General features: G+C 44.6%; 1 protein-coding gene across 3 annotated transcripts in view; it reads right to left on the bottom strand.

Moving 5' to 3' along the window:
* Positions 1 to 2,742: 2,742 nt before the first annotated feature.
* Positions 2,743 to 21,840, bottom strand: part of CGN (cingulin) — a 2,193,661-nt gene continuing 2,174,563 nt past the window's right edge. For all 3 annotated transcript variants that reach the window (XM_069650469.1, XM_069650484.1, XM_069650476.1), the window contains exon 21: positions 2,743 to 6,369. In XM_069650469.1, the coding sequence (XP_069506570.1) occupies positions 6,228 to 6,369 (142 nt within the window). In that variant the 3' untranslated portion in view covers positions 2,743 to 6,227. The remainder of the gene's footprint in view (positions 6,370 to 21,840) is intronic.

Here is a 21,840-nt window from a genome sequence, read left to right as displayed (position 1 = left end):
TCAAGACTTTTCACAACACTGACAACACGTCCTAAGTGGGGATCCATCCCCAGTGCTTCACAGGTATGGGCACAAAGCTTTTTTAAATATAAATATTCCACCATATACCTTCAATAACTCATGGGGCATCGGATTCAGCCCGCTTGCCAGGGTCTGACACATTGCCTTTATTTTTTAATTTGTAGCATTCGACTGAAGTATTTTGGTTCGGGAATGCTCCGCATTATGTACGAGTACTTAAGATGGCCAAGGTAAAATCTATATTCCAGACAATACATTTACTCATGATACCGGTCACTAAGGCAATATACTTTGTATGTGCCTAATTTATCATATCTTTTGTTTTTTTGCTTACACAATTTGCAGCTATAGAGCGAACATACTATCAGAGCTGAACAGGACATTATAGAATTTGCCCCTACTTATGCCTTCATGGCGGGCACAGTGTATTTACATTTAGATCAACCAGCATACGGTAATATATCAACTTATCAAGGCACCCTTATCACGCGTGGGTGACATTAGGCATTTGCATGTTAATAATCTTTGTAATTACTGCACGATCACATTTCTTTACTCATCGCATGTTTATCTTCTGAAGTTTCTAAGGGATGAACATTTTGCTTTCTGGCACAATACTTTTTCTGCATGCACTATGCATTTATATTTGGTTCAAGTAATTGCCATAATGTAATAATGTGCCTATCAATCCAGGGTCCAAGCTCATTGCGCCTTGTATTTTTTCTGTTTCCAATTTATGGTCACAACCATTTGGACATCCCATCTGGGACTCTCGCTCAACCACTCATGGTAACAAACCCAATTTTCATATTTCAACTTCTTGCAATTTGCATTACTCTGCTGTCTGACATGGTCTTTTGTTTTCTGATATGATGCATTGGTTATTTGTTTTTCGTTTGGCTTTTCTCCACTGGGTCTTGGCCCCCCCATCCCTTCAGTCTCTGGTTAATTTTGTTTCATATGAAACGATTACTATTCTTTCTCTTTCTATCTTACCATTGAGATATGATTTTGTGATATTGCGTAAAATCAATATATACATATTTGTGTTTGTTATTCCAACAGTTTTGCCTTGAAAAAGACCCGGTGCTTAGGGTCGAAACACGTGTCGGCAGTTCTGTTTTTGCAACAATTCATAAAATTTGTTTCAACAGCATTTTTGGCTGGTGCATTTTATGTTTGCAATTATTTGTTAAATTGTACTGGTTTACTTGTTATATAACACAGTTTCAATGTGTCTTAATGACTTGCATTAGGGTTGCGCAACAACTCAGAGGTGACATTCTTAAGTCAGTGCTTATACTTTACCAGCAGTTTTGAGGTACCTGCTTGTTCCTCGTACGTGCTGCAACCCTTTTTCTAATTGTGTTTCGAGGTATCATTCATTGGATTTTGTTTCTTGAATTTTGGTTATACCCAGCACCTAACCACTAGGTTCCCTACGGGCCTGCACCACTCCCCACAAACCCCATCGCCATACCCCCTCCCATGCACAATACAAACCCCAAAACACATGCACCTGCTTTTTATGGGAACGACCAGTGCACTGCACTGAAGGTGCAAGTTTTAACTGCTTCCTACACTTTTATTTTAAAACGAAACCATTCCGGAACGGTTTCTTTTTAAAATAAAAGTATAGGAACGGTAAAACTTAATTAAAAGAAGTAGAGGAGCACCGCTCCCGCCCACTTCGACCACTAGAGCCTAGGATCTCCAATGGGTGTCTGTAGCGCGCCTCTTTTCTTTAGATGTGCTGGCTTTCTGTATGTCCTTTAGTTAAATGTGGCGAGAACCTCTTGTAAAACAGGAGACATATCTTTCCTCATTTTTCCTCTTCTGTACTACTTTCATTGTTTTGTTCATTTCTCAGTTTAAAGCTAAAGCAAACATCCTTAAGAGTCTTAAATTGGGTTTATTGGATTTTCGTCTATAGAAAAAGGCTTTTCTGATTATGCTCATGTTCAGATATATTAACGAATTTATGATTAATATTGAACATCCCATGAACAAAAACGTAGTTTGCCAAGTCAGTGTGCCTAAACAGGGCCAGCGCAAAGGTGCTCTACTCCAACAGACAGGACTCCAGAGTAAGTCTATTACAAGGGCAATAAGAAGATTATTCCAAATAGCCATTAATCGCATGGAAACCTTAAAACAGCCTTGGACCAATCTGAAAGAGCTAGAGATCAAAGGAAGAGCACGACGATTATGGGGAACTGCAAACCATTCAGAGATACACTTCTTCAACTTCCAAGTTATTCATTACTTGGATTAATGTTGACGTTGAAATACTACGACATATGCAATGAGTCCTAAATAGATAGTGCTGGGGACAGCAAAGTGCTTGCACATGCAACGTGGTGGCAGACACTTTCAAGGAATACCAACCTGCAGCATTACTCATGCGGGGAACATACAAAAAGCAAAATAGACACACCTTGCCCCATTGAATCTTAGCACAGGTACAGGTCTGTCAGACGCCTAAGTGGAGAAAAACCAGCAGCACTAAGATCTGCACAGAGGAATGTGGGAATGTTAGAGACATAGCAGGCAAAATTGCAGTCTAAACATTCTAGGTTGATAATTGATCACCAATGTCATGTGAACTTCACCCATGCGCACATAACTGTGAGAAAGGTCAGTGCATGGAATGAACCTAGACACAAAGTAGACGAAAACTTCCCAGTGAATAGACAAAATAAGTAAATGTAACAAATTACATTAACATATATATTTGTTTATTGTTTGATCCAGTAGTGCAGCAGAGGTTTAAACATTAAAGTACATGGGAGCAAGAAGGACAAGTATAACTGCAGACCAAATATTTATAAAACAATCATTCACACTTCTGTACAACATAATTTGCCTTACTTTATTAAGTCATATTTATGTACCTGTCTGAATGAGAAAGAGTGAGACTTGTGTCCACGTGTTGCTCACACTAAAAGCGAAGGGTTGGAATAGATAAGGATAGGAGGCAAGCTGCAATGCAAACTTTCCCTCAGCCAACTCACTAATGAGAGAGAGAGAGCGAGCGCGAACCGTGAGAAAAAGAAAATGGGAGAAGAAAAGATGGACAGGAAAGGACAGGAAGTTGAGAAGAAAAATATAAGTTAGCAGAGTAGACCATGGACTAACAAAAGTATGAGAAATGGTGAGCAGGGTAAACAGCGGGTGTTATAGGAAAGGAAAGTCAAGGAAATCCAAGAAAAAAATAGAGCCACACACAAAGTGAACCATGAAGTGGAGGAGCATGCAATTATTCTAGGACTGGAGGTTATGTAATTATGCTAGTCCTAGAACAGGTTTGGGAGGTTGTATAGTGAGGGAACAAAAAACGCATTGATCAGGAGACAGGAGAAAAAGCCAGGCAGTGAAAAACACTGAAGAGGAGGGAGAAAAGAATGGGAAAGGAAAATGAAAGAACAAAAGTGACATTAAATTGAGAAAAGGAGCGTAGAAGCTTATGTGCAACTCCAGATAGCTTTAATTTAGGCACTCATTCATCAATACATCAAATAACTGCACGTTTCATGATTTATTAAAAAATATATGATTTCTATATTAAAAAAAAGTATCATACAAACACTTTCTGTGGGGTTTGTTTTATGCAGAAGATGTGCCTCGTATCCATCCATCCATCTGCATTAAGCTCCTAGCAGAGAGGAAAGGCAAAGTGGGGTGTTGGTGAGGCAGTATGCAATGCACAGCTATTGCGTATAACTGGAGATGTGGCAGCACATCAAAGCCCACAAAATGTTCCTAGTGTAATGTGTCTGCACGCACGTTAGGATTCAAATGCTGGCCAATACTGCGTGGGGCTATAGCCAAGTAAGGCTCAGCAGTTATTGCACATGAATGGATTGTCATCTCAATAAAGTGCAGCGCAGACCAGAGCTCTGAGCAACAAAAGGAGTATAGGTATCCAGAGAACACCAGAGCAGCAACCTTAAAAGGTGTAACCCTCAAATCAATAAAAAAGAAATTAACTTAAGAAAACATGACTACAGATAACGTCAAGGGCCTCCTTACCACCGACTGGTGGTCATTCGGTAGTATAATGCTGAGTACAGCAGATTGAATACCAGTGGTTCAAATGATTAAAAATTCGTTTCTCAAACCATGCCTAAAAGCATATTAAAATAAATCCATTGCCCTCACATTCAAAGATTGGTGGATGGTTAACAGAAGTTAAATGTGTCGGGGCATTTTCGAAGTCTAGACCACTATACTACTCAGTCAGGTATCCATCCATACTTCTGAGCGTAGCCCTTTCATATTATTATTGTGGGTCAAGCCCTGATGTCGTGACATGGCCCAGACAACAAATAGGAGATAGTAAACTTGGAAAGAACATAACCTACCACATTAAAAAAACGGGATATTCGAGTTTTAAAATGCAGCAGTAACCTGCACAAATGACCTAACAGATCAGCTTAAAAAACACTCGAGCATCCACCTTCTTACTGTATTTAACCAAGGCAAGACCAGGTTATAGTTATCTTGAGATTGCACCAAAAGAAATATTTTCAAATGTTCTGCATAGTTTCAGAAATGTTGCTTAACAGGGTAAGTACTTGCATTTACTCATGTTTCCCTTATGCTACTGAGGGCCAAACCAAATAGTGTGCTTGGATTTTTTATTTATTTTTTGCCCCTGGCGACCACGCCACTAGGGTAACCTGAGGCGTATACACGATAGATGGAAATACATTAAATGAACAATTATGAGATCACTGTGCGGACACCATCACTCTATACTTAAGAAGCATAATAGAGGTATGTGCTGCAAATCCCTTCCGTATTATGCCACTGTATTTTCTTTCTCCAGCAACAACATTTTGAAATCCATGCTGCCCCATCTTGTGGCTTTGTAAGCTGATACTGATAGTGAGATCAGCCTCGGCTATCCACGCAGTAGAATGTGATGTAACAAATGCAGACCTTGACGTTTACAATCTGGAGAAGATGGCAGAGCGCTTCCCGATAGGCTACACAGACCTAGCTCGGTTTTACCAAAACGGGGTGTGCACTAAGTGAGCAGCTGTAAGGGACCCGTGCTGCATTAAAATACCAACTACAAAAGACATGCAACGTGAGTGAACTGAAAAAAAGCACCACCAACTCCTACATGAATAGGCTTCAGGGTGCCAAGGATAGGAGTATCATCACTAAAGTGGTCTTATGTGCACCACTCAAAGTAGAATAAGAAAAAGACAGGAAACGCCAAGACCCTGTGCGAAAAATGTGCTTCTGCTTCGAGAATGCAAGTTATGTCAGCCCAGTGGTGAACAGGCACATGCATGGGGGCTGATCTAATTACCGTGGATGAAACCAGAAATAGCTCATATACAAATGTGGCACAAAGTGGAATGCCTAATGTGCTAAAGTGAAATCTGTGGCACGTAAGCGAGGATGTGCGACTATGAAAATATGGATGCCTAAAGCGTGCTCCCCAAAGTTTTCTTGTATCCAGAGGTGGATGTCGCTCTCACCCCTTTGAAGTTATTGCAAACATGTTTTCCAGAGGTAGAAGATAAGACAATGAATAAAAAGGCCTCATGGAAAAGGCACAATTGGTCGCCAGCACCAAGCAAGCAGCTAAACTGAACATTTAGGAGAAGGCACTCAAAGGGATTCTTGCCAGCTGCGTATCATACGACAAAGAAGCAAAAGAAACCGGGATCGAAGGGGCAGCACAGGCTACCTACACCCATCCTAGAAAAACAAAATTAATTATACAAAATGGCCATGAACAATGATGTATACATTGAGTTTAACCTTATCCCACTTTCATTTACTTTGAGTTACCAAAATAATAAAGAAGAAAAAATAACACGCTGGTGACTTTACTCCGATACTTTGACCGGTTTAACATTTGTACCTGCATAACAGCATCTTGCCAACTGTTGCTGCTACTGTCTACTCTTCCCCCACTTCTCAGTAATTTCCCGTAAACCCGAATCCACCTCCACAACGCATACAATGCATTACATTTTAAGTTACAATTAAGATGTCTGAGAACAAAAAGCTGCCTTGCATAAAGGACGTTGATCCAGAAATCCCTTTCCAGCCCACAAATGGAATACTATTATACTGTGGCAGTGTCCAGGGGAACAGACGCTATCTCCTCTTCTGTACCACTTTTCAGTTGAAATGGCACACGCCCCGTGCCAGTCGCGAAGAGTCCATGTTCACAGCAGTCACTAACAGGAACTGGTCTGTAGATTACTCTCAGTGAGCAATGATTTGATGGACGATGGGTCGTAAGCACTGTCGAACTCCCCATCGGAGCTCAGATCATCATCATGAAGCGAGGAGTCTGCTGTTGAGCGCACATTCTTTCGCCTGGATTAAAAAAAAAGAGATTAAATGAATTCCTTCCCATAAAAACTCAACCTGTTTGTCTTCCTCCTTATCCATTTTTTCCTTATGATACAGAGATAGGCAGGTGAATCACTGAACTCAAACTTCACAGGAGCATGGACAAACAACATTTTCTCGTGGATCCTGAACTGGTGTGGTGGAAGTATCATCAGTCCCCTTTTTAACTTTGTGCTAACCACTCTCTATGCACTGTCTTCGATCATCTCACACGCCATCTCCATGGGTTACCATCAACCCTCATGACACAGTTGGATCACACAAACTGCAACAATGATTCAAAGGTGCCCTGAGTTTGGTAACAGAATATTGATGCACTGCAAGAAAGCCTTCGTGTCAAAGCACTGAAAGAGAAGAACAATTTACTTACCAACTGTAACGTTCTTTCGACTGGATGTTCCTCCCACGTATACCTCATTTTATGATATTCGTATCCTGCCAGCTTCGGAAAATAAATTCTCTGCATAGTTCGCTGTGCACGAGGTTGTGGCGTCTATGTCCCTCGACGGGCTCCGTACCGTGTCGACGTCACCATCAGTATAAATAGCTTGTGCCGTGCCAGTTGGCTTCAGATCTGTTTTTTCGAGGAAATATTTGAGGAACACCCAGGCGTGCCTCATGACTGATAGACTCTTCGTGAGAGGAAAGTGTAAGTAACGTAAACTGTACTACGGGGTAGGATGGGAGGGACGATGAGGAATACGTGGGAGGAACATCCAGTTGAAAGAACGTTACAGTTGGTAAGTAACTTGCTCTTCGAATGGATTGTGTCCTCCCACATATTCCTCATCTTATGATAGAGTCCCATAGCAGTGTAACTTTGGAGGTGGGAGTACTAGTTATTGTTCTCATGGACGGAATGAAGTACCGCCATGGCAAATAAACCCTCATTGGAGGAAGAGGCATCTAAGCAATAATGCTTGAAAAAGGTATGCATTGATTCCCATGTTGCAGCTGAAAAAATATCTGCTGCAGGGACTCCCCTCTTCAGAGCCGCAGAAATAGCCATCCCCCTAGTGGAATGGGCTTGCAGCCCATCCGGTGGGTCTTTTCCCGCCAATCTGTAGCACTCAATTATAGCCAGAATGATCCAGCGGGATATAGTTTGTTTGCCACCGCTAATCCCAATTTATGACCTGTATAACCCACAAAAAGTTGGTCATCTTGCCGTAATTTTGACATTCTTGAAATGTAAAAACCGAGAGCCCTTTTGGGGTCCAGTCTCTATAGTCTCTCCTCCTCTTTGCCCAAATGAGGAGGAGGATAGAATGTTGGTAATATGATTATTTGTGACAAGTGGAAGTCAGAAAACTACTTTTGGTAAGAAAGATGGTTTAACCTTTTTGACCTTGTAAAAAGTAGTATATGGAGGTTTACATGAGAGAGCCTGTAGTTCACTAACCCTGCGGGCTGATGTTAAGGCCACAAGAAGGACAGTCTTCAATGTTAGAAGCCTCAAGGGACAGGAGTGCAGAGGCTCACAAAAGGTATACAAGTTAGAAACTTAAGTACTAGATTTAAATCCCAAGTTGGGACATGAAAAGGGACTGGAGGGTATACATTAGTAAGCCCTTTCAGAAATTGAATTATCAATGGAATTTTGAAATAAGAAACCTCTTTCGAGAAGCGCTTGAAGATGGATAGCGCAGCTAGATATCCTTTAATTGTTCCGATTTGGAGCCCCAGATTGGCTAGATGCCATAGGAAAGAGAGCACCATTGGGGTGCCACATTGAAAAGGGTCCACATCCATATCCTTGCACCAGTTACTGAATTTGTTCCAACGAAACCTGTACAAAGATTTTATTGCTGGCCTTCTGGCAGAAAGCAAAATCTCCATCATGTCATCTGGAAGATTCCAATCCTTGTATCTCAACCTCTCAGAAACCATGCGTGAAGGTTGAGTGTCTCGACCTCTGGATGGAGAACCCAACCTTCCTCTTGCGAGAGAAGATCCTCTCTTTGCGGAAGACGTATTGGAGGGCAGATGGACATGTCCAGAAGGTCCAGGTACCACGTCCTCCTGGCCCAATCCGGGGCAATTAGGATCATGGTTTTCCTGAACTTTCTCAACCTCCTGATTACTTGAGGAATCACAGGGGCTGGAGGAAATGTGTACAGAAGTGGAAACTTCCAGTCCACCACAAATGCATCTCCTAGAGCTCCTCTCGGAGGAAATTCCCTTGAGCAATACTGTTCGCACTTCCGGTTTACCGTGGTCGCAAACAGATCCACTGGAGGGGTTCCCCAAAGGGCGAAGATCTCCAGAAGGACTTCCAGAGCTAGCTCCCACTCGTGGGAGACTGTGCTCTGCCTGCTCAGAGAATCTGCCACTGTGTTCTGCCTCTCCGGCTAGGTGAACTGCTGAGAGAGATTCCTTCTCGTTTTGCCCAGAACCAGAGCTGCATTGCGCCTCTGCACAGTGGTAGTGACCCTACGCCTCCTCTCTTGTTGAGGTAGTACATGGCCACCGTGTTGTCAGTCATTATCAGGACATTCTTTCCCTGTACAGAGGGCAGGAAAGCCTTCAGCGCTAGTATGATTGCCCTCAGTTCCAATTGGTTGATGTGTATTTTGGACTCCGATGGAGACCAACGACCGCTGATTGTCAGATCTTTGGTGTGGACTCCCCAGCCCGTGAGTGAGGTGTCCGTCACTACTGTTATCTTCGGCCATGGTTGCCAAAAAGATTCTCCCTTGAGGATGTTGTTGTTACAAGCACACCATAGTAGATCCTGAGCAACTGCGCTCAGGACTTGCAGAAGATCCAACATACTCCCCGAGAACTGGGACCACTGAGTCCTGAGGGCCCATTGCAGGGATCTCATTCTCAATCTGGCCTCTGGCACCAGAAAAATGCAGGATGCCATGAGGCCGAGCAACCTCAGAAAATCGAAGGCCAGCAGATGTTGGAACATCTGCAGAATGTGGAGAGCTCTCACCTCGGGAGGCGAGGCTTTGCCCGAGGAAGTATCCAAAACTTCTCCGATAAACTGGAGCTTTTGGGATGGTATCATGTGCGACTTCTTGAAATTGAGGGAGAAGCCCAGTTTAAGAAGGAAGTGACAGGTGGTCGACAGATGTTCCTGAGCTTGTTCGGGAGAACGCGCTCTGATCAACCAATCGTCCAGGTAGGGGTAGATGTGAATCCCCCCTCTCCGGAGTCTCGCTGCCACAACCGCCATCAGTTTGGCAAAAACCCTCGGGCAGAGGTCAGCCTGAATGGCAGAACTCGAAACTGAAAGTGAGAACCACCAACCGCGAACCTCAGGTACTTTCTGTGCTTGGGATGGATTGGCACATGAAAGTAAGCATCCTGAAGGTCCAATGATACCAACCAGTCTTGGAGTTGGAGAGCCTGAAGGATCCGAGAAAGGGTTACCATCTTGAACTTGTCCTTTCGGAGGAATCTGTTCAAATTTCTTAAATCCAAGAAGGGTCTCAATCCTCCGTCCGAAGGGGAGTACCAACCCTTGTTCCTCTCTGCTACAGGTACCTGTTCTATTGCACCTTTCTCCAGGAGGGTTACAATTTCCTGCAACAGGAGTGGATCTGGAATTTTGACAGAGTTGGTTTCCGGTGGATGGTCCTGAGGCCATTTTAGGAAGTGAAGGCAGTAACCTTGAGCTACTGTCTCCAGTGCCCAAGCATCTGAAGTAATGCCCCACCATTCTTTCAGATGCTGAGAGATTCTGCCTCCCACCAGGGTTTTGTGTGATAAGGCCTCAAAGTGATTTGGAGGCGGCTGCAGGAGCGGCTGAGGGCAAAGATGCCGTTCCTGAGGCTGTTTTGCACTTTTTCCTCATCCACCACGAGTGACATTTCTCTTGTCTCTTTGAATGGCCTGTCCTCCTCCTCCTCTACCAAAAGAGGAGTAGTACCGAAAAGAACGCCCTCTCCAGGAAGATGAGCCCGAATAAGGTCTCTGAGGCTGTCTCATGGAGGCGCTAAAAGATTTAGCTGCTGCTTTTGAGGTCTGTAGTTTTTCTAAGCTTTCATCAGCTTTACTACCAAACAGCCTCAAGCCATCAAAAGGCATGTTGAGAAGTCTGGCCTGCACATCTGGTGCAAACCCCGACTTCCTCAACCACGCAAACCTGCGTAGCACTGTGCTTGCAGCCATGGATCTGCTGATACTATCAGGAGTATCCAGTCCAGACTGGAGACATTTCCCCATTGCCTCCTTTCCGCCTTAGACAATATTCAGGAAGCCTTCTCTTTCCCCGCCTTCCGGAATATGTTCAGCCGCCGCCGAAATGCAGTCCCACAGGGTATGAGTGAACCTGGCCAGGGTACAGGTGACATTAGTTGTCTTGAGAGCCATGCTACCCGAGGTAAAGACCTTAAGGGCCCAAGCATCCACACCTTCTTATCCTCTCTATCCGGGGGGATAGATGGATATGCTGTTTGTCTTGAGGAAGTTGCAGCCTGAATAACCAGACTTTCTGGAGTGGGATGCCTGCTTAAATAATGAGGGTCAGAACTAGAAGATCTATACTTCTTTGGAAAATTACTGTTGACTGCAGCAATTATATCAGGAACTTCCCAGTTTTTTTCTACCGTTCTCTGAAGTGCCCTATGGAAGGGGAGAACTGGGTCCTTCTGGGGGCCCTTATCAAGTATGTCAGTCATATTATTATGGTCAAAAGTGGGTGAGGCTCTACCCCAGCCCATGTATTCAACCACTCTATTCATTAGACTCCTGTACCCTGAATCAATGTTCTGGAGGGTCAGGTTTTGCAAACTCCAGCTCAGGTGAAGTATCAATGCCACTAGCAGAGTGAAGGGTATCGCACAGGTCTCCCATTTTCGATTCTGGATCGGTTAATTCTTCTGGGACCTCTCTACTCCAAAAGGATAAACTTATTCTTCAGAGCCACTTTCTTCAAAAATAGAAGACATGGACTTTAAAAAGTATGACTTAGGTAAAGGAGTAAATCTCCTTTCCTGTTCATGAGTCTGGGTGGTAGGAATCGAAGTAACCTTCGATGGTATCGAAGGAGTTTTTGAAGACACTGATGTCTTCGACAAAGGCGTCGAAAACGCTTTTGGCTTCGATGTTGAAGCCGTTGGCGCTGATGGCATCGACAAAGTCGTCGAGGGTTTCAATGCCTTCTGTTTTTCATACGGTGTCAGAGAAACACTTGATTCTCGAGGAATCTTTGGCGGTTTGACGTCGACTCGAGTCTTTCGAGTTTCACCCATACTACTGGGGTTTACCACAGTAGTTCCTGACTTCCTTGTGTCGTCCGACGGAGCAGCCAGGGTCTGGCTCTTTTGAGCCTTCTTTGAGGGGGTCGAGGCTGCATTCTCAAAGACCTCCATCATCTTCCTTCTAAATTCTTCTGACTTTCTTGGGGAATCCGACTTAGTCGGGCATCGTACCAATTCGGTAGATGTATCCGAAGAAGAAGGAGGTCTATGTCTCCTCTTAACCTTTTTTGAAGAGGAAGAGCGTCTCGATCTACTGCGAGATCGAGATCTCAGAGTGTTTACGACAATCCGATTCTTTGGAATCGCTCGACTTCCTATGTTTCTTTGACAAGGCCTTCGAGGAGGCCTTAGAAGCTTCCCGCCCCACCGCCAGTTTACCTTTCCTCTCACAAAGGACCTTCTCCGTCATCGACTGACAGGAGCCACAGCTGCAAGTTCGATGGTCTGAACCCAGGCACCAAAGACAAACGTGATGAGGATCTGTAATCGACATCTTCGATCCGCAGTCGAAATTTTTTTTTAACCCCGTCTTGGGAGTAGAAGGGGTGGAAGAAGACATTTTCTGAAGAAAATTTCGAAGCGCGCCGTTTGAGAACGAAGCAATCGGAAAAACGGAACTGAAGCCAACGCGCGTGGCACCACTGGCATAACAGGGGCCCCTGCAGCACGGGGGGCCCCGCTAGCGCATGTCCTGGAAGGGGGCCCCACTTGGGGAAAAAAAAAGAAAAAAAAATGTTTTCAACATTTTTTTTTTCTTTTTGATATCACTCTGCCTTCATAAAGAAAATAATGCCTTTATGAAGGCAGAGTGACTACAAAAAGAAAATGTCTTTTTGAAGTCCGAGGGCTCCCCCACCGCATGACATGGAAGACCCCAGGCTAGTCATGGGGTCGGGGAGCCCTATGACTTCAAAAAGAAATCGTTTATTTTTGAATTCACTCTGCCTTCATAAAGAAATTATTTCCGTTATGGTTTGGTCCTTAATGGAAATAATTTCTTTATGAAGTCAGAGTGATTTCAAAAAGAACAATTTATTTTTGTAGTAATAGGGTTCCCCTCAACCACATGATGTGTGCGTGTATTGTGAAAGGGTGTACACTTAAATGTGTAGGTGGCTGCCTGTGTGAGTGTATGGTGAAAGGGTGCACACAAATGTATGAGTGACTGGGTGTGTGTGCATGTACGGTGAAAGGGTGCACATTTAAATGTATGGGTGGCTGCCTGGATGTGCCTGCATGGTGAAAAGGTGCACACTTAAATGTATGGATGGCTGCCTGGTTGTGCCTGTATGGTGAAAGAGTGCACACTTAAATGTATGGATGGCTGGGTGTGTGTGTATATGGTGAATGGTGTGTGTGCTTGAGTTCAGGGGCACAACAAAACCTACATATCGGGGGGCTGATCCTTCAAATGTTGGGAGAGGCACTAACTTCACAGGCGGTGTGGGAGGGGCAAACTTATTTGTGTGGGGTCATCCAACTTCTTTACGCATTTTAATGAGACTATTCTAGCGCAGCTTCAATGTTACAAGCAGTTAACTCTCACTTTTAAGTGTGAAATCACCCACTTATGAACTGCTGTGAGAATGAATGGTTTCCTGTTCTCTTTCTACCTTCCAATCACTTCCCTGCCATGAAAGTACTAAACCCGCAATACAATTTAAATTGCCTTAAAAATTTGGCATTTGAATGCAGGTACTAACAGTGAAATGCTTTACGTTAGTAATTGCTGGGCCCTTGTTAACAGCGAAACCCAGGTGCTGTTTAATATCTGTGTCCTGTTCTGTCCGGCAACTGCTGTGAAGGTCAGCCAGGTTGAGTCAACATAGCCCAACATTTCTGGGTGTGAGTGCTGCAGCCCAGTCAACTCAATATTGTTAAGCCCCTAAATGTGTTTAATGCCTTAATTACTTATTGGTAATCATCATTAATCCTAGCCCTATTCTTCCTTGTCCCAGTACTTGTGTATGAGGCAGTACTTGTGTATGAGGCACTATGCCTCATTCACAAGTACTGGGGTGAGGTAGAGGTACATGGAGGTAATGCCTGACTTAGCTACCTGTATCTTCATTACTCCCAATCCCACTCTTCCTCATCCCAGTACTTACCTATGAAGCAAGGAGCCTCACATGTAAACTCTGGGACAAGGAAGAGGGACGTGAAGGTAATTCTGGGCCAAGGAGCTGATTTTGGAGGTTGGGGTACTGCATGGGAGGCAGAGGGGATGTGTGGGGGGCGAGATTGTGCGATAAATCATAATAGTTGTCCATGTCCAGGCTAAGCAGGCATGATATGTGGTATTAGTGGCTAGAGAGGCATTTTGGTGCAGCCAGTCTAGTTATTCCTCAGTTTGGTGTGACTTGTTTTAACTGCGCATTTGAGATTAAGCAGTCCTGCTAAGTGTAATTACCTGGCTAGATGGCATTTGGCTGCTGCCAGTCTAGCCGTTTCTTACTGCGGCATTGTATATTTTTTTGGGCATCTGTGATAAAATGATATGATAAAAGTCTATTATAACACGTCTGTACAAAAGTGTTTCTAGGCGCAACAAGCAAGGGAGGGAAGATACAGCCCCTAAGAGCTTGGTAGGCCGGAGGCAGTGGAGGGTGACTGATCAAGAAAGAGCCTGGATTCAGTGAGACTCTGAGGGTAGCCAAGCAACAGGTCAGTACAGCGGACAGGTAGGTTAGGTAGGTCATCAGAGGAGGGAGAGAGAGCGAAAGCAGAGGAGAAGAGGAAAGTTTTGAGCTGCTTCCGGAACATCAGGTGGTCCGCTAAAATTTGAGAGGGGGAGGGAGGCCATTCCAGAGGGAGGTATCTGCAGAGGAGAGAGATCTACGCCCCAATCTCTGCCTGGAGAACCGTCTAACCCTTAGAGAGTTGGAGGTAGCTGGGGGAAGGGCTCGAGAAAGAAGGTATTTTGGAAGAGAGCGTTGGATGCAGTGTGGGCCCGACCCCAGAAAGCCTTGTGGCAATGCAAAGGGTCTTGAACTTGATTCTTGCAACCCCCGGGAGTTAGTGGAGAGATTTCAGGGCTGGCTAGATATGATCTGTGGGATAAGTCTCGCAGTCCTGTTCTGGATTACTTGCAGAAGGCCGAGAGTAGAGGAAGACAGCTTGAGAAAGAGGCTGTTGAAGTATTCCAGCCTAGAGAGAAATAGTACTCTGGAGACAGTGAGCCTCTGTGGGAAAATGAGAAAGGGAAGAGTCCCTTTGAGGAGGAGCAGTTAGTAGGTATTGGGACTTCTTGGCGATGTCCGAGATGCGAGGAGAGAAAGAGAGAGTGGAGTCGAAGATGACACAAAAGGTTTTTTGCCTCGCAGGAAGGCGAAGGAAGAGGGCCCAAGGTGGGCGGCCAGAGTGAGAGGGAAAGCAGGGGTAGGGGTCCCAATGAGACAGATCTCCATCTTGGTGGCATTATGGCAGAGATCGTTGGAGGCGCACCAATCCTGAATCACGGATAGACAGTTAGGAATGAGCGAGAGATGAGAGGAGCCTCAAGGAAAGCTGAGTGCCATCCATATAACACTGAAAGATAGAGGAGAAGGTAGAGATCAGGTGATCCAAAGGGGCCAAGAAGAGGTTGAAAAACCAGGGTGAGAGGATAGAGCCCTGAGGAATGCCACAGGTAGAGAGAGAGGTGGCGGAGAGAAAGAGACCAAGTTGGACCTGGGAGGGGCAGTCCAAGAGGAAGGAGGTCAGCCACTCCAGGGCCTGATCTGTGATGCCCAGGTTCTCACGTAATCGATTGGCGTGGTTGACTGTGTCGAAAGTAGAGGAAAGATCAAGGGGGCTACGACAGAAGGAAGGCTGAATCAAGGTTAGAGAGCAGATCTTCACAGATGTTCAGGAGAGCAGTTTCCGCGCCTGTGGCAGCTCTTAAGCCAAACTGATGGTCATGGAGACAAACCAGAGATTCAATGTGGAGAGTAAGCTGGGAGATGAGCAGCTTTTTTCCAAGAGTTTTCCCAGGAAAGGGGTGATGGAGATTGGGCAATAGTTTGCTGGACAGGTAGGATCGACAGACGGCTTCTTGAGGAGTGGGTGCACAAGGGAGTGCTTAAGGGGAGGGGGGAACGTTCCAGTGGTGAAAGAGTGATTACAGAAATCAGCCAAGGCTTCAGTGAGGGTGTCAATATGGTCCTTGATGGTTCTGGAGGAGAAGGGGAGCACCTGTTTGGACGAGACTTTCATGAATCAGACTTGTCTAGAAACCTTGTCAGGTGTTGTCAGAGAGAAAGAGGAGAAAGGAGGAGGAGAGGTAGAGATGGCTAAAGGGGGGGGGCGAGAGAGGAAGAGGGAGAAGAAGAGGAGATAGTGGACAGGACGTCCTGAGTTTTATCGGAGAATTGAGAGGCCAGAGCCATATAGAGGGCCTGGGAGGGAACAGGAGAGGTGGAGACCGCAACAGGATTTACCAGTTCCGTGCAGATTTTAAAGAGTTTTGCCGTGTTGTTAGAGGACGCAGAGACCCGGGTTTCAATGTGTGCTCTCTTCTTGATGAGTGTTATTGCTTCGACTGGCATTTTTGTGCAACCAGTCTAGGTATGTCTAAATGTGGCCTGGCATGCTTTACTGTAATGTTATTACGTGTCTACACTGGTCTACATTGTGCAGCCAGTGGGACAAGTTTTTCAATGTGGCATGGCATTTTTAATAGCAAAGCTTTGATATTCCTGTGCATTGTTGGTGACTTGCATGTATTGGATTGGTGTTACCCGACAAAACAACTGCAAACACTCTGGCTTTTTAGCCAATTTTTCTCAGAAAGTGTGCTGTATATTGCATTAAAACACATATTTAATTATTTATCCTAGTACAGTGTGCGGCATACTCCTTCAGCAGCATGTTCATACGTATTCCGCAAGCGTGATAATCTAGGCCCGCCCAGAGTGTACGACAACCCGTGATTTGTTGCCGAGTTGGCTCGCAGGGGGGCCTCCACATTTTGTTTTACGCCACTGCGCGGCACAAGCTATTTATACCGATGGTGATGTCGACACGGTACAGAGCCCGTCGAGGGACATCGACGCCACGACCTCGTGCACAGCGCCCTCAGCCGAGAATTTATTTTCCAAAGCAGCGAAGCTGGCAGGATACGAATATCATAAGATGGGGAATACATGGGAGGACACAATCCATTCGAAATGGCACACAAGTGAACTCTACTGCCATTCACTTTAGCCATGGCATATGTTTTTCTTACAGTTGTATTAAGTAGATGAGGGGAGAAGGAATTCTATAGTACCATTCACAGTCCGCAACTTGAGTACCGCAAGAGCAGTAATCACACAATGAAATAAGATGATCTTGTGATTTCATTCTATATAAATCACTGGTGAGCTTTATCTATTCATAATCACTTCTATTTCAATCAGTGCCTTCCACAATGCAGCTGCCAAGGTACACTGGACAGAGATTTTAATAAGACAGTAACCTTCATGACGACTTCAGTTATCCTCCAGCTCTCATGGAAGATTACAACTTAATTGTAGGTCCAGATACTTCTTTACACACTGGTACATAGCCACACACCATACAAAAGCAAAGCACACAGTGCCCAATCACTGCTTAGGCCGCTCCCATGTTAACCACACCAAGTCATTAATCCAGTGATTGCACCAAGAATACATTCACTAGTAAGAGGGCACAGGCAATGAAAATGAGTGCAGAGTGACAATGAAGGAAACTTCTTACAACGTTTGACAACTTGGTGCCCCCTCCTCTTGCAACTATCTGGCACTGATCTGAGGTAGGAACAGAAAGTCACGCAATCATTTTTCAGGCGGCCTCTTGGTCAAACTTTTTATTTTGAGTGGAGCATATTAATGGAGCATAATGGTGACAGCAAGCATGTAGTTTGACAGCATGCAACTGCTATAAAATGTCCTTGATCAACTTTCAATGGCCCAAAGGATGCTACCTGGGTTACAGTAGAATGTGAACTGCAAGACATGCCAATTATGAGACCTAGAGAAAGTAGTATTGAGGTACAAGAAACAAGGTATCCTGTAATGATGGGCAAGATGGCTGATTTCCTGTCTTTCGCATGACACATGTAAAGAAAAGGTAGAGACAAGAGCAAGAAGAACCTGTAGCAGTCAAATACACGGAAAGTCAAGTATGCAAATTAAGGCGCATTAACATTGACAGGAACAGATCCTAAGATCAATTTCCTCATGAAGGTGGAACTCAAAATTGAGAAGAGGTGAGCCCTTAAAACCATCTTTTCTCAGTAGAAGAGTCATCTATGTATGTGAATAATGTCACTGGTACAACAAAAGTAGTTTTCCAGGAAATTACCCTACTCACACAGGATGGCAAAGGCTTGAATAGTTGATGAAGACCATACAAGATCAGATGCCTATCCCAATGAAGACTGCAACTCTTCATGGAGGGATTAAAGGTGGAGCAGACCCAAGAGAAACAGTTAGTGACCTTATTTGAATCTATGTGATCACTGCGCCGCCCGTAACTGCGCCGATGAAAAGGTTTATGCCAAATATGGCACGGTGCACTGATCACTGTACCCGCATCCCCCAACGTGCATTTCCCTTCCCAACCCCGCCACCTCACTTACCTTTACGGCAGTACACTTGTGTGTGGTGCCTACAACCGGCATCCCTGCAGCGTCAGTTCCTCCCACTAATGTGGGTTAGAGCCGACGCCATAGGGTCCTTTTCTTTTTTTTATTTTCTTGTCCCCCACTTATCACAATGGTAAGCGGGGGACACCTCCGCAACCCCGGACTCCCGTTACTGCGCCCAAGTAGAGCAGGGGACACCCCCGCAACCCCTACTCTGCTTGGGTAAAGTAAATGTCGCCCTCATTTTGTGCGCCCCCAAAGTCGCAGTGACTGCGGGGGCGCACAAATGAGGGCAACATTTCGGTACATTTCCCCTTATTTCACATGAAGGATTAGCAAACTCAATGCATCTATGCACCATCTGGAGCAAGATATGTTTTGTAACCATTGAACTGTATGCCACAATCAGAAATGTATTTGGTGCAAGACACAACTTTCTCCAGAAGACAATAGAGATGATATTCTATTGTACAGGCACAGCATCTTGTTTTCATACTTTGACTTTGTGGAAACTTCTCTGGCAGCTGCAGGCACTCTGATATCCTTCAACAAATCACGTGAGCAATGCTTAGTTGTACTGAAATATTGGCCACATTTGTCGAGGTCTGGTATCAGGAGCCAAGATTATCTGCATGTGCAGATTAAGAATATCTCTGTTGCTTCTGGCACAACCCTGAATATATGTGTAAAGACCAACTGGGTGTTGGCAACCAACCACAGATAGGACCCCAAACTCAATTTGAGCACTGCTTGCACATACTGGTTTCCAAAATAAACAGACTACCATTCCAATAAAATATCAACAGCATATCCTGGAAACCAGGCAGCCTAATTCAAAAACCATATATGACTGTGGTTTGGGTGAACAAAGGTAACCTGATGAATGAAAGAATGAATGCATGTTTCAAAGGACTGCATTACAGTAAGAAGTGACAATTACTGTGCTTTCATCGCAATACATCAAGTCCTGGAGTTCGTCTGCATTGGTTCCTGTGCTGATGTCCATGCCAGAAATTAGAACTAAACACACCTGTGACTGGTTGGGTGCAGCTCAATCACATGACTCCACCCTGAGTGGATTATAAACACCACACTCTGAAGCTCCTTGTTCATGTATTGATTGTTGAACCGCTTGCACCTGGAACCCTTATTGAATTCTTTCTGCTTTGCTGATCATTTCACCTTGTGCTTTGCTGGTGTTTATGTCCTGCTGCTGTGCTATCTTGCTCTTTTTTCTAAAACCCATAATTACAGGCTCAATCATGCACACTCTTCCCTCCAATTAGTCACATTGTCCCTTTCCCTTGTGCTATGCCCCTGCATCATCCAGCCAGTGCTCTGTGTGTTGTGCTGTTGCAGTCTCCAGAGCCTGCTCTTTTCACTATGTTCTTGTAGTGTCAACTCCTGCTCCATTATCTGCTATTTTCCTGCTTTCACATGTCTACATAGTCTCCAGCTGTACCCTGTATAGTCAGCCTCTCTTTCTCTTGCTTTTGTTTGCTATTTTCCCTTAGTTCTAGCCATGGGTGCTATGCCCTGACTTCTATGGTTGGTTTGCATCCAGTCCAGCTCTACAGCTTGCTTCAGGTACTCAGATTTAGTCCTTTACTATAGATTTCTAGTTACCTATTTTCCATTTCTTTTCTACATCTTCCTTGTTCTATTACCTTGCTACAGATCTCATTCCTAGCTCCTGTGTTGTTGCTCTGAAGTCTTGTTGCGTTGAACGTTACTGCACCTGCCTTGTAACCGTTGTGGGCTCTTAGAATCTGGCAAGTGTGCTACAGTGTCCTAAACTGTGACACTCTACATTCGTTTGTACACATATTGGCCCCTATACCTTATGAGGCAACCTCTACCTAGAGTAACCTGCACAGAAGCATTGAGCTTCCCTTTCTTTCCATGTTCAGTCTAAAGTCCAACCAGTGGAAACACCTAGTGGGAGACCAGACTATACGCCTTACAGTGCATGGTTCCCATTCCTTCTTATTCATCACCTCCATTTGCCTTTTCCTCCTGTCCCCTTGATCTTATTTTCTTTGGCTATTCTTCCTTGTTCTCCCTATGGCTGTACATGCTTTGCCTGACCATGCAGCACAGCAGGTTCAAAACCTAACTAGCATGCGCCCCACTGAGCCTTCTGACTCTTCCTTACCCATGTTCAGTAAAAAAAAGTCATTCAGGTGGACTTCTGCAGAATAAATGATACCACTCAAATTCATGCAACAAGTAGTGCCACAAGGGCAAGACCTCCAGTTTGCAATATTTTCTCCTTTGCTTCTAAGTACTTTTGAGTTTGCATCCAATATGGGCGTACAATAAACCCTAAAGTGATGCTCAGAAAGGAAATTACCATAAAAGCTTACAAATGAGTCCACCATTCTTACCTTGTGTATTTCCTGTACCAGCCAGAAGGGTGGTTCGATTAAGGCTGAAAGGGGAAAAGAGGAGCAAGAAGGAGATCCAACGTCACCCTGTCAACCTGAAACTGTGAAGCATGGCAGCCAAAATGAAGCCTATTCTCGAACCCAAAATGCAAATGTTTGGAGAATGGAAAAGAAACCCAAGCAATGCAGGCAGGGGCATAATGGATCACATTGCCAACACTGCTGCTCAAGCCTTCCTCTACTACACTACGTAGGAGTCCCATATTGTCCAGAGACATGGATAAGTCTCTGGATAGCAGAAATGTCAGTAGCGCATTGCCACATTTTGCAGGGGGCCCTCTACATTTTGTTTTGCACCACTGTGGAAGGCCCTATGCAGAGAAAGAGCAAAAGTGAGTGTGAGAGAAAAGCAGCTTCTCCTCTAAACCAACCTGTGGCAAGCAGTGTAACTGAGCGGGAGAATAGTTGTCAGATGGTTGGCGATTCCAGGATGTCAAAGCATCAGTTTAACATCTGCGTGATGCAGCTTCTGAACCCAAGGTTAAGTGGGCAGGCCTTTTAATGGTTGGTAATATGTCAGAACATGGACATAAAAGGAATGGAAAACCAGTCCCGGTGGATACACACTATTTTATATACATTATTTCAGACCATGACACTTTGTTTGAAATACATTTCCTGCTGCCATTAAAAAGGAGTCAAGTGATCAAGATATTTGGATATTGGAACTCAGAACAACTATCAGCAAGGGAGTGTGGACATGGAGGAAACTTGATTGATAGGGTAATGGTTGCAAGTGCAGTGTAATTCTACAGGTCTTCAAATAGCCAATACCAGGATATCTCTATCACAAAAAGACAACATTTGTTCCCCAGATGTCGTGTGGGAGTGCTGCTACTCCCCGGCAGATAAGGACTGTGGGTTTGGGCTGGGCAGGGAAGGAAACCCATTCCATTTAAACTAAATACAGCTGCTGTACTTTTCCGAATCCTGTAAGAAGAAAAGGGGCTTTACTTACCTTAAAATGGAATCCTAAAGCATACGACTGTGCACAAGTTGGGAAAAATAATAGGTTTAAAATACACATCCTGCAGGTCTTCGAAAGCCTTACGTGCTACTTTGAATTATCAGTGCCCCATTTGCAACGCATCTGTACGTGCACTTCCAAGGAGCAAAAGCAAAGAGAGATCGGGCAGCAGGCAATGGCAGGAGAAACCAAATATTATTTGTTTAAAAGACGAACGTCATT

Source organism: Ambystoma mexicanum, chromosome 1p (genome assembly GCF_040938575.1).
Source record: "Ambystoma mexicanum isolate Mex_15411 chromosome 1p, UKY_AmexF1_1, whole genome shotgun sequence".
Lineage (NCBI taxonomy): Eukaryota > Metazoa > Chordata > Amphibia > Caudata > Ambystomatidae > Ambystoma > Ambystoma mexicanum.
Note: the sequence above shows the minus strand (reverse complement) of the source record. Positions and strands in the feature narration are given on the sequence as shown.